The sequence below is a fragment of the Cucumis melo genome, chromosome 2, assembly GCF_025177605.1.
Source record: "Cucumis melo cultivar AY chromosome 2, USDA_Cmelo_AY_1.0, whole genome shotgun sequence".
NCBI lineage: Eukaryota > Viridiplantae > Streptophyta > Magnoliopsida > Cucurbitales > Cucurbitaceae > Cucumis > Cucumis melo.
The window spans coordinates 21,155,496-21,172,778 of NC_066858.1; the positions used below are offsets into that span (position 1 = coordinate 21,155,496).

At 38.2% G+C, this 17,283-nt stretch overlaps 1 protein-coding gene across 4 annotated transcripts in view; it reads left to right on the plus strand.

The window, feature by feature from the left end:
- The window catches only part of LOC103494321 (putative DEAD-box ATP-dependent RNA helicase 29), a 29,707-nt gene extending 13,217 nt beyond the window's left edge, over positions 1–16,490 (plus strand). For 2 of the 4 annotated variants that reach the window (XM_017045898.2, XM_051080932.1), the window contains exons 3-12: positions 6,506–7,667; positions 7,796–7,853; positions 13,349–13,450; positions 14,027–14,072; positions 14,841–14,920; positions 15,054–15,106; positions 15,329–15,410; positions 15,500–15,556; positions 15,813–15,951; positions 16,106–16,490. In XM_017045898.2, the coding sequence (XP_016901387.2) occupies positions 6,506–7,667; positions 7,796–7,853; positions 13,349–13,450; positions 14,027–14,072; positions 14,841–14,920; positions 15,054–15,106; positions 15,329–15,410; positions 15,500–15,556; positions 15,813–15,951; positions 16,106–16,320 (1,994 nt within the window). In that variant the 3' untranslated portion in view covers positions 16,321–16,490. Of the gene's footprint in view, positions 1–6,505; positions 7,668–7,795; positions 7,854–13,348; positions 13,451–14,026; positions 14,073–14,840; positions 14,921–15,053; positions 15,107–15,314; positions 15,411–15,499; positions 15,557–15,812; positions 15,952–16,105 lie in introns of those variants that run through there. The other 2 variants (XM_051080933.1, XR_007818723.1) reach the window with 2 other exon arrangements.
- Positions 16,491–17,283: the final 793 nt, after the last annotated feature.

The window sequence follows — 17,283 nt, forward strand, 5'->3', positions numbered from 1 at the left end:
CCAAACGCCCTCTAAGTGTTTTGTGAGTGACTTTCTTGTGTAAATAACTTTCGTAAGGGGAAAGAACTATTTTGTGAATAATTTTCTTAAAGAAATGTATTGAAAGCATTTCTTCTGAGTCTATGGTTATGCATACCGCGTCATGTATATTTATGTATTGTTGTATTGTTGCTGGTGTTATTTGAAAAAGAGAAAGCTATTGATTTCTATGTGATGATTGTGGTGCTTGTATTAGAGTAAACCATTAGTCTTATTCCTATCAAGTCAGCAGCTGTTATGTGGTGTGCACATAGTGTGTAAAGGCGTCCAGTGGATGGCCTGTGCAACAAGAAGTGAATGAAGAAAATTCTCGAAGCTGTGGATGGAGTGAACATTACAGTAATTTAAACGCAGGATACTAGCGAGAGTGAATCCCAGTAGTCTTGGCGAAGGGAACGATTCATGTTCTTGGTGGAGAGGAATAAGTAGCTAATGTGTGATTTATGTGATTTATAAAATAAGGCGACGTGAGCCTGTATTTGCAAACTAAAAACGAGTTTATGTGGTTGGTATTTCCCAAATATGTATTTTTGAAAGCTTCACTCACTAAGTATTTGACTTATGTGTTAAGTTTCCCCTTCCCTAGGTGTTTAGGCGTTGAGGCCAAGTAAGAAGGGTAAGAAGAGTTGCTTCGCGTGGAAGTTAAGTGAGCAAGTGGTGTTCCTTTTGTTTTTCCTTGTAGTAAGGGAGGGATTATACTCTTAAACACCTTGAACGTTGAGGGCTGCATTAGAGTTATGTGAAGGATAGGATAGACGTTCAAGATTTAAGATTTACCTCTGTACTAAGTCAAAGAGGAGTGTAAATGTAAAGCATTGGTCTAAGTAATAAAAGATGTGCTGATTTATTTCCGCTGCATTGTTCTGTATTTTTGGTTAAAGAAAAGTTCAGCGTGTTTCTAAGTTATTTAATTCCGCTATGTTAAGTTGAGAAGGTCTCTAGAGTTCAAAGGTTGAAGCTCTGCATTGATACTGGTAGAGAAGTTTTTTTGATGGGAACCAGAAATTATAGAATTATATGATTGTTACAATATCAAAATAGGAAGTAAAGAAACTAGGGCACTCTATTATTCTTTCTTTCAAGAATGAAACAGAAGCCGACTCTCGTCAAAATTCTTAACTAACTTTCCCCCCAAAAAGTAAAAGACTATTTATAATATTTCTAACTCTCTTCTCTCTCGTGCAACTTCTCATCTTGCACGTGCTTGTCTTCTTTCTTTCTTCTGCTGTATTGATGAATGATAGGAGGTCTATCATTGTTCCACTTGCTAGGCATTCGACATTTGTCACGCGCTGTGATAGGCATTGAATGTCTAGGTGGCATGCCTCTATCTGGTCGCATAAAGTGACTTTTTGGGGCGGGGCATGACAAGAATTCATACCGTCATCTTTGACATCGGTATTAAGCCATTTGTGAAAGACCATTCAGGCTAGAAAAGTTGTAGGTAGCACCCACAACAATGTATTCAGTCCATGTTCAACCCAAGTTGTAGATTAAATTTTTAGAAAAAGTTGTAGACAAGTAGATTGAAAAAGAAGGAAGAAGGTAATGGTTGGAGGAGGAGCGAGATTGAGAATCAAAGGGCGGGAGTAAGAATCGAGGAGCAAAGACATCGCACATGCATTTTTGGTTGATTGAGTAATTTCATTAGGCAATGACATAACTCGTAAGCAAAAAGGTTAAATAAACAAGGATCTTCGAAAGTTGGGTTAGATTTCATTTAGGCCTCCAAAAATAGACCATTGGCACCAATTAGTCGAAATTTTGCTCCAAAAATTTCACGCCAAAGAATAGTGGTAAAATATGTCTTTGTGTTTCATCATCATTTTTTATGTTTTTTTAAATAAAAATAGACAACTTTTTTAGAGAAAGAATGAAAGAATACAAGGGCATACAAAAAAACAAACCCACCAGAAAACAAGCCCTACAAGAGACTTCCTACCTAGCAAAATGTTACCAATGGAATAATTATGAAAAAAAACCTCGAAACTGAAGCCCAAAGAGAAGCATTGTATCTCACTAAGAACCAAATCTCCAAAGGGTCCGGTAATGATACTACAGATGTATCTTATTTTATTGAATTACCTCATCGACTTACAATATAGAAAATAGGAAATCCTTCACAGAAATTTGATCAAAGATGATCAAATAATTCAAACCCAATTTCTAATTACTAAAGATGCTCTTCTCCCAATGATGGAACGAAGGCAACCTCTAGTTTTTTGGAATAATTTTCTCCCCTTTTCCGTCGTCTTTCCTCCTTTTTATTCTGCGTTGCTAACGAATTAATGGGAGAGATCTCCTCCCATATTCTCTCCTCCCATATTCTTTCCTATATTTTTGCGTAGGTCAATATTACCATTTTCAATTCTTCTACTATATTTAAATAATATTGGAGTCCTAACATCACTCTCCTTCTCCAAATCCACCTTGTCCTCAAGGTGGAAGTCAGGGAACTACTGTTTAAAATCATTGCAATCTTCCCAAGTAGCTTCATGTGGAGGCAGCCCCTTCCAATACCTCCCAATTTTTTTAGCTGGATTTTTCTGATATCCAAAGTTCTCCTTCGGTTGTGTGAGTCACTCATGATTCACATTTATAAAAGGACCCAGCTGTTGCGCTTGATGATGGTTTTCGAGTGCTTCTTCCAACTGAAACACATGGAAAACAGGGTGTATAGTTGTTGAATTGGGAAGCTCCAACTTATAAGCCATTGCTCCAATCCTCTCCACGGTCTTGTATGGCCTAAAATACTTGGGTGACAGCTTCTCGTTCCTTCTCCTCCTCAACAAAAGTTACCTATATAGCGTGATTTTAAGGAACACTAATTCTCTTATTTGAAACTCCACATCCCTTCGTTTCAAATCAACATATTTTTTCATCCTCTCCTGTGCAATTCGTAGGTGTTCCTACAAAGCTCCCAAAGCAATATCTCTATCCCTAAGCTGTTGGTCGAGCGTGGAATTTGGGGTTTCCATGTCTCCATATTGAATCAAGGGTGGTGGCATCCTTTCGTATATAGCTTGAGACGGAGTAACACCAATCGAGCTGTGATAGTTGTATTGTACCAATATTCTGCCCAATGCAACCGGTTACTCCATTCCTTTGGCTTCTCCCCATAAAAACATCGCAAATAGGTTTCTACACTCTTATTCACTACTTCGGTTTGGCCATCAGATTGTGGATGGCATGCCGAGCTCCTTGCAACTTAGTACTTGCCAATTTAAACATCTCATTCCAGAAATGGTTGAGAAAAATCTTATCCTGATCAGAAACAATGGATTTAGGGTAGTCGTACAATCTGACCACCTCTTTTACAAAAACTTTCGCTACTGACTTAGCTGTATAAGGATGCTTCAGGGCTATAAAATGTGCATACTTGCTCATTTGGTCCACCACTGCAAAAATCACTTCCCATCCTGTTGATTCCGGTAAACCTTCTATGAAGTCCATCGAAATGTTCGATCAGATTGCATTTGGAATCTCAAGTGGCATTAACAGCCCAGCTGGGGATAATGGTAAAGTCCTGTTCCTCTGACAGATTAAGCATTCTTCATAGTAATTCTTGATGTCTTTCTTCATACCCTCCCAATATAGTTCCCCTGTCATCCTCTTATAAGTGCATAGGAAACCTGAGTATCCTCCGAATACTGAATCATGGTATGTGTGCATGATTGTTGGTAATAAAGAAGAAGTCTTTAGAAGAACTAACCTCCTCTTGAATTGCAATGCTCCTTGCTGCAAGGAAAATTTGGAACTTCCTCCTTTTGCTCCCCTATTTTTCTTCTGATTTCCGTTAAGGCTTGATCTTTTTCTATCTCATCCTGAATTATTGCCAAATCCAATAAGGCTGTTTGTTTTCTCCTAAACACTCTCGAATGATGGAGTTTCCACCTGGCAATGGCCAAAGGTCACTACATAACACCCATCCCTTCTTTGCTCGTAATTTTGACAACTTTAGTCTTCCTCGGTCTACTCCCCCTATTTCTTCCGATCTTCGACCTCTTAATAACTCCGATAATGCTTCCAGGAACCAACTCGGTTGAGCTTCAGATTCTGATAAAGATCTTTAAGCTTCCACATCTTCAACAAGGAAGCTATCGTCTTCTGACCAAATGCAATAATGCTACCGAAGAACTTTGCAACTTCCACTTCCGTTGCAGTCTCGCTTCTAAACTTCCCTATGCAATTAAAATGAAAACTCAAGCACTAGAACCTTAGTGATTGGTCTGAGGGTAGTCTTCATTGGAGGGCTAACACTGGTAGTCAGGGATGTATTCATCATGGAGCTACCGGAAAGAGAGAGAACCGAAAAGGGAGGCATACGAAGGAGGGAGGAGATGGGGGAGGGAGGGGGAGGAGAGAGAACAAAGAGAACTTCCAAGTCACCTTGGTTATTATTAAACCTAAAGGAGGAGGATACCGTGGAATGTGCTTCTTTTTATCTCACCATCTTGCCTGGGCGATTTTTGCAGAGGAACTGGATGCTTGGCTTTCGTCTTTAGAACCATCACATAAATTCACAGTCAAATCATTAATGACAAGTATTGTTGGTAGATCCAATGAAGCAAATGACCAGAAATGGTTTCATTTGGAAGGATTTTTGTAAAATTTTTCTTTGGGAGCTTAGCTATAGTGGTGTCAACAATGCCGGAAAATTAAAGAGGATTGCTCTCCCACTATTTATGTGATGTACAATCGGAATCACTCTTTTGCTCAAAGCTACTGAATTTGGTGCTGGAAGTGCGTTTGGATGGTCTATTGCCCTGCCTTAGCGTTTTTTACCTTCTTTCATCCATCTTTATGGAGCTTCCTTTTGAGGAATGAAAAAAGATTGTTTTGCACATTATTAATCGGGCCTCTTTTTTGGGGGACCTTTGGTGTGAAGGAAACAATCAGGTCATCAACAATAAGTTCTCCTTCCTGAAGTGTTATGGGTTCGTTACTTTTTAATGCATGTAGTTGAGGCAAATTCTATCAACAATGCTTGCAAATATGAAAGCAAAATGCTCGATAAGTTAAAGCAAACTATAGAATTCTTTGAATGGTACTCCGATCAGAAAGTGAACTGGGACAAATTGACTTTATGTGGTATTAACACATAGATGAGAAGGAGTTGGTCTTCACTGCTGCAAGTCTGAATTGTAAGGCTGATCATCTTCCATTGTTGTACCTTGGTTTACTGTTGGGTGGGTGTCCAAAGCAATCCTCTTTTTGGAAACCGGTGATTGATAAAATTAATGCAAAGTTAGATAAATAGAGGAGATTTAATCTTTCTAGAGGCGTAAGAGCTACTTTATGTAAGTCGGTCTTATTCATTCTTCCCACTTACTATATGTCAGCATTTCTTGTGCCCAAAGGTGTCCTATCAACTTTAGAAAGAATTCTAAGGAACTTCTTTTGGGAGGGACATAATGGCAGCAAGATTAATCAATTGGTAAAATGGGAAACAGTTAACAAATCCATTGCAGATGGAGGGCTCGGTTTGGGCAGTTTCAAGGCAAAAAATTTGGCTCTTCTAGCCAAATGGGGGTGGCAATACATGGAAGAAGAAGATGCATTATGGCATAAGGTGGTTAGAAGCATTCATGACAAAAGCTCTTTTAATTAGCACACTGCTGGAAAAGATGGTAAGAGCTTGAGAAGCCCTTGGGTTAGTATTTCAGAACTTGGCTCAGTATGCATTGGCTAAACTCAAGCTAGGAAATGGACGCCAGATTGCATTTTCGGTAGACTTGTGGGAGGGCAAGGTTCCCTTTAATATTTTGTTCCCAAGACTTTTCAGAATTGCCCTACTTCTAAAAGAGTTGGTAGCCGATCATTGGGACTTTTCTCTGAACTCCTGGTCAATCGCTTTTCGTCTTTGCTAAAGGAAAAAGAGATCTTCAACTTTCAAGAATTTCTTGGAATAATTGCACTATGGAGTTTCTGAGGCGTTTGATAGAAGATCATGATCTTTAGTAGGCAATGGTTCCTTTTCAGTAAAATCTCTCGCAACTCATCTATCTCCATCTTCTCCATTGAACAAAGAGTTGTCTACGGCTTTATGGAAGATCCATAGTCCAAGAAGAGTGAATATTCTTGTTTGGATAATGCTGTTTGGCCTTTTGAAGAGTGAATATTCAAGCTGCCTTTCTTCTTTCCATTTGCCCGTTATGTCATCTGCATGGAGAAGAACCCCTCCACCTATTCTTCTTGTGCTCTTATTCAGCTAGATGTTGGACGAATTTAGATTTGCTAATTAATTTAGATTTGCTAATTAATTTAGATTTGCATACTTGTTAGATTTTGGAATTAATTTCGTTTCAGAAGTAGATCATTTGCCTTCAATGGCATATAATGGAAAGCTTGAAGATTAGTTGTGCTATGAATGTCTTTCAATTGGTTATAATATTTTGCAATATACTACTAATTCTCCTATGTTTCAGTCATAATGAGTTTAATTATTGTCTAAATTTTGTTGCAGATCTTCGAATTAGTTTATTGGTAGGCGGTGATAGTATGGAAACCCAGTTTGAAGAATTGGCTCAAAGTCCTGATATTATAATTGCTACTCCTGGAAGGCTGATGCATCATTTGGCCGAGGTTGATGACATGACCTTGCGCACAGTGGAATATGTAGTTTTTGATGAAGCTGATTGTCTCTTTGACATGGGTTTTGCTGAGCAGTTGCATAAAATCCTTGCACAACTGAGTGAGAACCGTCAGACCTTGCTTTTTAGTGCGACCTTACCAAGTGTTCTTGCAGAGTTTGCGAAGGCTGGTCTTCGTGATCCCCAGCTTGTGCGCCTTGATTTAGACACTAAGATTAGCCCCGATCTAAAGCTTGTCTTTTTTACTTTGCGTCAAGAAGAGAAAAATGCAGCATTGTTGTATTTGATCAGAGAGAAAATCAGTGCGGATCAACAAAGTTTGATTTTTGTATCCACTAGGCATCATGTGGAGTTCTTAAATGTTTTGTTCAGAGAGGAAGGTGTTGAGCCGTCTGTCTGTTATGGTGAAATGGACCAAGATGCTCGCAAGATTCATATATCAAGATTTAGGGCAAGAAAAACAATGTTCTTAATAGTGACTGATGTTGCAGCTAGGGGCATTGACATCCCATTGCTTGATAATGTTATCAACTGGGACTTCCCTCCAAAACCCAAAATCTTCGTACACCGAGTTGGACGAGCTGCAAGGGCTGGTCGAACTGGTACAGCATTTTCATTTGTGACTTCTGAAGATCTCCCTAACCTTTTAGATCTTCATCTTTTTCTCTCAAAACCTATAAGAGCTGCACCTACTGAGGAGGAGGTCTTACTTGATAAGGAGGGGGTATTCTCTAAAATAGACCATGCAATTGCAAGTGGAGAAACTGTATATGGACGTCTCCCTCAGACAGTAATTGATCTTGCTTCTGATAGAATTAGAGAAACAATTGATTCTTCTGCAGACTTGATTTCTCTGCAGAAAACTTGTTCAAATGCATTTCGTATGTATTCAAAGTCAAAACCTCTACCTTCAAAAGAGTCTATCAGAAGAGCAAAAGACTTACCTCGTGAAGGGTTGCATCCAATCTTTAAAAATGCTCTTGAAGGTGGTGAATTAATGGCATTGGCCTTCTCAGAGCGTTTAAAAACATTCAGGTCAATGCAATTAGATTATTTTCCCTTTTTGCCAAAAGGTTTCTCATTTCTACAAAGGTTTAGTTTTTGCCTGAGAAATCATGATCATAAACGAAATCATGATCATTACAATTGTTTATTTGCACCAGACCCAAGCAGACAATACTGGAGGCTGAAGGAGAAACTATCAAGTCAAGGCATAGACAGGTTTGTTTATTCATTTTGTGACTTCTCTAGCGTGGCATTGGTTAAACAACTTGACAACAGTCATTGATGAATTTGCAATTTTTTTTATTCGTTTTCTTATTCTTATTGTTAGAATTAGTGGGCTCAGCCCAAGGAAGGATTTAACCTAATTTCCTATTTATTTTCCCTTTTATCTTTTGTTAATATGAGAAATTAATAAGAAAGTTAGATTGTGGTTTTTCTTCCGATACTCGGGTTTCCACGTAACTCGATGTCTATTTCTTTACTGCTTTTAATATGGTATCAGTTTGGGATAAAGACGAAATTCTAGACACGGTTGTTGATGAAACCCAAACAGAGACAAATGAGACAACCTCCACCGCCATGGAAAAGTTGCTCCACCAGCTTCAGAAGTTGTGGTGATCATAATGGGCCCACCCTCGAAGTCAGCTCATTGCCTAGTGGAGGGAAAGAGCCGCACGTGTCACATCTGTCTGCTCATGCGCCGTCGTTGCCAAGCGCGTACTCCTATACATCGCCGTCCATCGTCTTTGCAATTCAGCTGGCATACTCCCAAATGTGGTCCTTTGTCCAGACGCAACACCCTATTGGTCAGCCGTATTCACATGCTGCTGCTGCGTTTGTTTCATGCGCTCCCCTTTTCACGCACTGTTGCATTTTGATCCTTTACTGCAGCCGTACTTCCATCGTACCGGGATTGATTAACTATATAATAAATTAGGGTTTGAAGTTGGTGAATCTTCGGCACAATCCAAACCACCCAACTTGCTGATGTATTCCAAGAACCTAGTAACTTCGTTTGCGACTTTGTCCTCAAATTATTTGATTAGTTCTCTGGCACCGTCTACCTTTCCAGGAGAGAAGCTTAATGGCTAAAACTATTTTTCCTGGTCTCGAACTATTAAAATATTTCTTGAGGGAGTCACTAATTCAGTTTTTTGATAGGGGAGACTCTTCGCCCCATACCTGGCAATGCCTAGGAACATTTCTGGAGGGGAGATGACTCTCATATTCGGTCCATGTTGATTAATAGTACGAAACCACAAATTGGTAAGCCTCTGCTTTATGCAGCGATTGCGAAGGATCTATGGGACACCACTCAAAAACTCTATTTGAAGCGTCAGAACGCCTCTTGTTTGTATACACTGAGGAAACAAGTCCATGATGACATTCAGTATTCTAGAATTGAAGAAGTTGATCGGGTTTAAGAATTCCTTATAGGTCTCAACCCTAAGTTTGACATTGATTGTGGTTGTATACTGGGCCAAAGATCCTTTTCCTCCTTAATGGAAGTGTGTTATGAAGTCCGTCTTTAAGAAGACTGTACAAGTGCCGTGAGTGTCTTGACTACTTTTGCGACTGACTTTGCTGCTTTCAGTGCTAGATCCTTTACCCATGATAGTGAGAAGAACAACAGGAAACCAATCCCCATCTGTGTGCATTGCAAGAAACAGTGGCACACTAAGAATCAGTGTTGGAAATTTCATGGTCGTCCTTTAGGAGGTAAGAAACGTTCCTCAAATGATAAACAAAATTCACAGTGAGTTTGCTGGAACCTTTCAACCATCCGGCCCTACGATAAACCAGATCGGTCTTAGGCCACCCTCTACTCTAGCAGCCATTGCTCAGTTTGGTATGCCTTAGTCTTATCAATGTCGATGGGAAGATCCTTGGATCCTAGACTCTAGAGTTACAGATCACTTGACAAGTTCCTTTGAGAATTTTATTTCTTATATTCCATGCGCTGGTAATGCAAAGATTAGGATAGTCGATGCTTACTTAGCTCCAATTGCTGGAAAGGGGCAAATTTTTCCCTTTGGGGGGCTATCCCTCCCGAATGTGTTGCATATGCCTAAGATTTCCTATTATTTGCTATCTATAAGCAATATCACTCGTGAGCTGAAGTGCAAAGCTACTTTCTTATCTGATTTTGTTTCTTTTCTGGACTTGAGCTCGGGGAGGATGATTAACATTGGTTGGTATAGTAGGGGCCTCTACCTCCTTGACCATTTCAATATATGAAGTATTTATTTCCCCATCTCTTGTCTAAAGTTGATGTCTCCTTTTTATCTTGTGATGTGGCCAAACAACATCATGCTTTCTTTCTATCACAGCCATATAAGTCAACTTAGTCGTTTATCCTTATCCATAGTGATGTTTAGGGTCCTTCAAAAGTCACTGCCTCTTCTGTAAAACGGTGGTTTGTAACCTTTATTGATGATCATACCCGTCTTATCTGGGTCTTCCTTATCACTGATAGATCTAAGGTTTCCTCTGTCTTCCAAAACTTCTATCACACTGTAGGAACGCAGTTCAATACAAAAAGTGCTATTCTTTGGAGTGATAATGGTCATGAGTTTTAAAACCATACCTTTAGTCAGTTTTTGACCTCCAAAAGGATTACCCACTCGAGCTTGTGTGCTTACGCCCCCTAACAAAGTGGGGTTGCGGCGTTGCCAAGCAAAAAAAACCGTCATCTTCTGAAAGTAGCCTGTTTATGTTGTTTACTTCCCTTCCTTCTTATCTGTAGGGAGATGATGTTTTTACTACAACCTATCTCATCAATAGAACGCCTTCCCGTGTCTTCCACCTCCATACTCTCTTAGATTGTCTCAAGGAGTCGTATCCCTCTACCTGCCTCACTTCTGAAGTTCCCTTTGTGTGTTTGGGTGTATTGCCTATGTTCATAGCTTTTACCCTAACCAGACCAAATTCACCCCTCGGATTTATGCGTGTGTTTGTTGGGTTTCTCCTTCATCAACAGGGCTATAAATGTTTCCATCCTCCTTCCTATATAAATACTTTGTCACTATGAATGTCACTTTTGTGAGGATCAACCTTTCTTTCTTGTTAGCCATCTTCAGGGGGAGTATGTGACTGAAGAGTCTTAACAATCCCTTGAGTCTATCAGTCCTATCCTTGTTACCTTACTTGACCTTGATCCTCATCTCGTGGTTCTACCTACAAACCAAGTTTCCTAGAAAACCTACTATAGGAGGAATCTTAGAAAGGAAATAGAGTCCCCTACTGATCAATCGGCTCCGGTTCTAGACTTTGAACCTCAACGAGATCAAGGTATGGTCTATTGACTCATGTGTTGACAGTAAAATGAGTGAGAATGACAGATTCGATATTGCTGTTTCTGAAGATATGGGAGAAAGGGATAGCATTGGTGAGATTGAGGTTAGAACAGAAACTGGTGCTAATGAGGCTGAACAAGATCATTTATGTAATCTAGATGAGTATGATCCTTCCCTTGACATTCCTATTGTGCTGAGGATAGGTACCAGGTCCTGCATTAAACGCCTCATTTGTAATTATGTTTCCTATGAGAGTCTATCACCGCGGTTCAAAGCCTTCACAGCTAGGTTTGACTCTACCATGATACCTAAAATATCCACGTTGCTTTAGAATTCCTTGAGTGAAAAACTATAGTTATGGAAGAGATGAAAGCTCTTAAAAAGTATAAGACCTAGGAGATCTATACTCTCCCCAAGGGACATAAAACCGTGGGATGTAAATAGGTGTTCACGCTCAAATACAAGGCAGATGAAACTCTTGACAGACAGAAGGCCAAGTTAGTTGCAAAAGGGTTTACTCAGACATATGTTGTCGGTTTCCCTGATACTTTTTCCCCAGTTGCAAAACTAAATGCCGTTAGAGTGTTGCCATCTGTTGCGAATAAAGACTAGCCTCTATATCAGCTAATGTTAAGAATGCATTTTTGAATAGAAACTTGGAAGAGGAAGTCTCTATGAGCCCCCCCCCCCCCCCCCCCCCCCTCTCGCTCCAGGCTTTGAAGCCTAGTTTGATCATCAAGTTTACAAACTTCAGAAATCCTTGGATGACTTAAAACAATCATTGAGAGCATGCTTTGATAGGTTTACTACCTTTGTCAAGTCCTAAGGGTATAGTTAGAGGCACTCTGATCCTTCCTTTACAAAAGTCTCCAAGGCTGGGAAGATCGCTGTGTGGATTGTTTATTTTGATGACATTGTTTTATCTGGGGATAAAACCGCTACGAGCCTACGATCATTCAGAAAAAGATGGGTGATGAGTTTGAAATCCCCAATCTGAAATATTTCCTTGAGATTGAGGTAGCTAGATTAAAAGAAGGTATATCCGTATCTCAGAGGGAGTATACCCTTGATTTGTTGATCGAAATAGGTACGCTGGGATGTCGTCATGCATATACTCCTATTGAATTCAACTATAAACTTGGAAATTCAGGTGATAAAGTTTTAGTTAATAAAGAAGAATATCAGCGCCTTGTGGGAAAGTTGATTTACTTGTCACATACTCGACTAGATATATTCTCAGCTATGAGTGCAGTTAGCCAATTCATGCAGGCTTCCTACGAGGAACACAGGGAGGCAATTAATAGAATCCTGAGGTACTTGAAAACAACTCTTGTTAAAGGGTTGATGTTCAGGAAAACCGACAAGAGAGCTATTGACGTCTATACTGATTTTGACTGAGCAGGGTCCATTATTTGCAGGAAATCCACCTCTGGTTACTGTACTTTTTTTAGGCAATCTCGTAACCTGGAGGAGTAAGAAGCAAGAGGTTGTGGCTAGAAGTAGCGTTGAAGCTGAGTACAGGACTATGGGTAAGGATATGCGGGGAAATTTGGCTTCTGAAAGTTTTATCTGACCTTCATTAGAACTATGAGGTGCCGATTAAATTATTTTGTGATAATAGGCAGCATCGCAACAATCCAGTTCAACATGATAGAACTAAACCTATGGAGATTGATCGACACTCCATTAAAGAAAGACTGGACAATGGTAGCATATGCATTCTTTACATCCTCTCGAGCCAACACATTTCTGATATTCTCACCAAGGGGCTTCTCAGATAGAACTTTGACTCATGTATTAGCAAGTTGGGTCTCATTGATATCTACGTCCCAATTTGAGGGGAAGTGTTAGAATTAATGGGTTTGATCTAAAGAAGTATTTAACCTAATTTTCTTTCCTTTTTTTATCATAAACATGTTGCCTATTTACTTTTCCATTGTATCTTTTGTTAATATAAGAAATTAATAAGAAAGTCAGATCGTGGTTTTTCTCCCTGTGCTCGGGTTTCCACGTAACTTGGTGTCTATTTTTTTTTCCGCTTTTAATACTCATTATGCATGTAGGTTATATTTTTATGTTCCTCTATATATTTTTCATCACTTTTGTTCCTTTCAATTCATACTACTCACGTAACAAAAACATCAACAATTAACACAAGGATTTCAAAATGTCATCTTCAACCTGAAATTAGTTATGTCCATTTTAATTAAGTTATATGATTTCTCCTGAAATTAGTTTCTGTCAAACTGTATAAACTTGAATTTTGTTAATTGAAAATCTCACTTTTACTTCGAAGTAAAATTGTTTGCTTATTTTATTTTATTTCATTTTTCATAATAATAATAATTTTTTTAAAATTTTTGCTTCTCATTAATAGAATTGTCAAGTGATCTCTTCAATAATGCACTGTTGCAGGGTTCTAGCCAATGGGTTGATGTAATGAAGAGAAAAAGAGCTATTCATGAGGAGGTCATTAACATAGTTCATCAGCAACGGTTTGCTAAACATGTGGAGGAGGTGGACTTTAATCTCCTTTGGATTATATGTGTTTCTTTTTCTAATGTTAAATGTTCATGGTCGATGTTATCAAACACGTACAATACACGAGTTATATTGCATGATTCGACTTGAAATAGAGGTAAATCAATTCAAATCATGCATTTGAATTGGAGATAGGAGTAAAAGTGTCTGAGTCACATAAATCTAAATAAGTCCAACTATCCGATTCAATATCATTAAAACAGAACACTAAAGAAAACCAAAAACTAAGAATATCGACTTTGACACAGACAAAAGGACTGAAAAAGGTGGAGAGATTTGTGACGTTTGTCTGTTTATGTATATATAAAATTATGTTATTTATCAAATTAAGACTTCCAATACATGAGACATTATGATAATAAGATGCACTTAGTTTTAATTTCGATACTTGTAATGTTTCATGGACCTTATCATAGGAAGTAGCTAAAGGTTGTTGGGCAGCTGGGCTTTTGACCATGGAGACCTGAGTTTCCATATGAAGATCTGCCCGATAATGAGTTATTCATATTGGAATATTGTGCTATGCCTAACAATTGTACTTTGTATTTTCAGGATCTCCCATTGGAAAACATTTCTCCAAAGGATAAACAGAAGAAAGGTATGACTTTCTCTCTCTTTCTCACCCCTTCCCTATGGCAACTGGAAAGTACGTACAGGTGTGATTCCATCTAAAGATATACATATTCGATGATTGTACCCAAATCTGTTGAAAATTATCTCTTTTAAGAAAAGGCCTGGGTTTCGTTTAAAGTACATGTATGAGAGATGAAGACTTGATGGTTATCTCAATGCAATATATTCCTTTTTAACCAATCTCCTTGTCCTTTTTTTTTTTTTTTTTTTTTTTTTTTGGTTTGAGAAATATTTGATATTACCCTTCACTCTACCGACTGTATTTCATTCAACATAATGAAGGTATAAGAGGATGAAATTGAATTAGACTAATGGAGGGAGTTAGAAAATAATGAATAGGACTTTTTTGGGGGGTGGGGGGTGGGTTGGGGAGTTTCAAAATTGGATTTGTGTTCCTTGAGCCTTAAATTTGTGGTAAAGCCGTACATGTGTTTGGAGCCTTGCTTCTTTTATAGGGTAGGCAATTCTTGCAAATTTTTTTCAAGGTCAAAGAAGCTCTGGTTTCCCTTAATGGGTAACAAAGACCAGTTCTAAAATTAACTAGGTGGCTTGGATCCTCCCTTCTTCAGGGAGTAGATTACACGACATACTTTAGTTAAGCTTGAATGTATTGTTGATGGGACGTTAGTGCATCCATATTATTTTCCTTCAAAACATCTTCCTGTCACCTTTTTCATGCTAATATGATAGCCTCTTTCTCTCTCAAGTGATTCAATATTTTTTTGGGTTTCAGGACCTCGAGGATTAAAGAGAAGAAAGACTACAAGTTTCAAGGACGAGGAGTTTTACATAAATTCAGTACCAACAAATCATGTAGGTCTTCAGTTATTCGCTAGCCTTTTTTAGAGAAACGTTCTTTAAGTGAATTTTTTATGATATTGAAAAATGTAAATAGTATAAGCTTGCTGACCCTTGTACCTTACCTTTTTTTTGGTTTGGTTCATAGCATACAGAAGCAGGGTTAACGGTGAAGGGTGATCAAGGCTTTGGGTCTAACAGGTACTTAACTCTTACTGAAAGGAGTATTGTTTGGGCTGTCTAGCCTGTCGTTTGAAGAACTTCTTTGAGTGTTTTATTTTATGATTGTAGCTACCAATTTCCTTCATCAGTGTAATATCATTAATATTTCTGTGAAGAGAAGGGGTTTATGTCTTTTTAACTCTTTCAGCCATACTTTACATATTACTTATTCGACAATGGTTAATAGTACATTTGTTCTAGGTTGGATAATGCGGTTCTGGATCTAGTAGCTGATGATAGTTCTGGAATGCAGAAAAATAAATCTGTATACCATTGGGACAAGGTACCAAACATATGCTTAATGTGGGTACCTGGCATGTAGCACCTGTTATCCCTAAATTCATGTAAGCTTTTATAACTTTTTGGTGACAGAGGGGCAAGAAATATGTGAAGTTAAACAATGGGGATAGGGTCACAGCCAGTGGAAAGGTGCGTCCCTGACTCTTTTACCAATTGGGTGTTTGTGTTAAAAAGTTCTCTCAACATTGATTCTAAGTTTTTAAATTTTTCTGGATGTTACTTTTTCCATCGATTATTATAATTTAGTCGTGGGATTTTAGTCTGAATTATCTGTGTATTTAATCATACATGCTAAATGCTTTGGGTTTCTATCAAGTCTCAATTTCTGGGATCATTCATCATAGGAGTAACTTAATGAAGCTATTTTATTCTTTAAATTTCACAGATAAAGACAGAAAGCGGTGCAAAAGTAAAAGCTAACCAGACCGGCATATACAAAAAATGGAAAGAACGATCACATAATAAGATCTCTCTCAAAGGAATTAGTAATGGAGAACACGATGGGGATGCCAAAAACACTGGTGGTAATAGACTTCCTTCATCGTCATTAGTTATTCGTGAATTTTCATTTACTTAACTTTAGTATTTCAGCATATGTAAAAGGGGTAAAGGAAAGGGATGAGAATAAAAATCTTGATGCTTTTTGGTTTGCTCATTTATTTATTAAATGTGGGGCAGGGAATCAACAATTTTCGGGAAATAAAAGAAGGTTTGGCCAGGGAAAAAACAAGCATTCAGTGCCTAATGCGCATGTGCGGCCTGAAGTTAAAAATCTTGAGCAAATTCGAAAGGAACGACAGAAAAAGGCAAATAAAATTCAACACATGAAGAACAACAAACCTACGAGGGGTAAGAAATCCGGTAAAAGGGGAAGCGGAAGAAAGGCTAAGTAGGATGGAACTTTTGCATCTTTCCCTATTCTTTGAGTTTAGAGGTCTCGTAAGAGGGAAGATTTTCTTTACTTCGTTTTTAGAGACTTCAGTTTTGACTTGGTAATTTCAGATGTACTTTCTCTCAATGAAATATTGTGTTGTATCTATCTAATAGAAAGTAAAGTTCTCTAGTTTCTATGTGTCCATTAGCAATGCATCTTTCAATTATTTATATTCAGTGGTTCTTTATCTTCTACTTTTTCTTTTCTCCTAGCATTATTAGTTGGAGATCAGGCGGATTTCTTTTTGGCTATTTGGAATTCTACTTTCCTTGTTTCTGAGTTCAAGAGATAACTTATTCATCTAAGCTAAGATCAGAATGGTAAGACAAACCAACATTTTAGATATGGTTGGGACTTGTTTATTTGAACTCTATTATATTTTTGGTTGATTATGATATAATATGATTTTGTTGTGATAAATGTGCACGTTATGACTTAAGCATTCTAAACTTATCGTTAGAAATGATCCTTGTGTTTTAATCAATGGAATCAAATTGGTACACATAAAATCAATGGAACTATGCAGGCTATCAGTTGTCTCTTGACGAATGAAGTTTGTATATACATATATACCTCCAGGCCCAAAACTACGTTCGGCTCGAATGCAACACTAATTAAACAGGTTACATTCGTGGTACAACCATAGAGTTGGAAACAGAACCCCATGAGTTATCAATGGTAGCTGACAGATCACTGGATCACAAAATAAGCCCAATGGTAGCTCACAGATCACTAGATCACAAATGTCATCACTCATCGTTGATTGCCTTTATTACTTTTTTTGTTTTCATTCTCCCAGTGAGAAAAAAAACATCAAGCATAGGTTGAAGATGCATTGGCCCTAAACTTTTACCAAGCTCCTTCAACTTGAATCAATAATATCCATACTTCAATTTGCAATAATTTGGTCTTTATTGTGAAA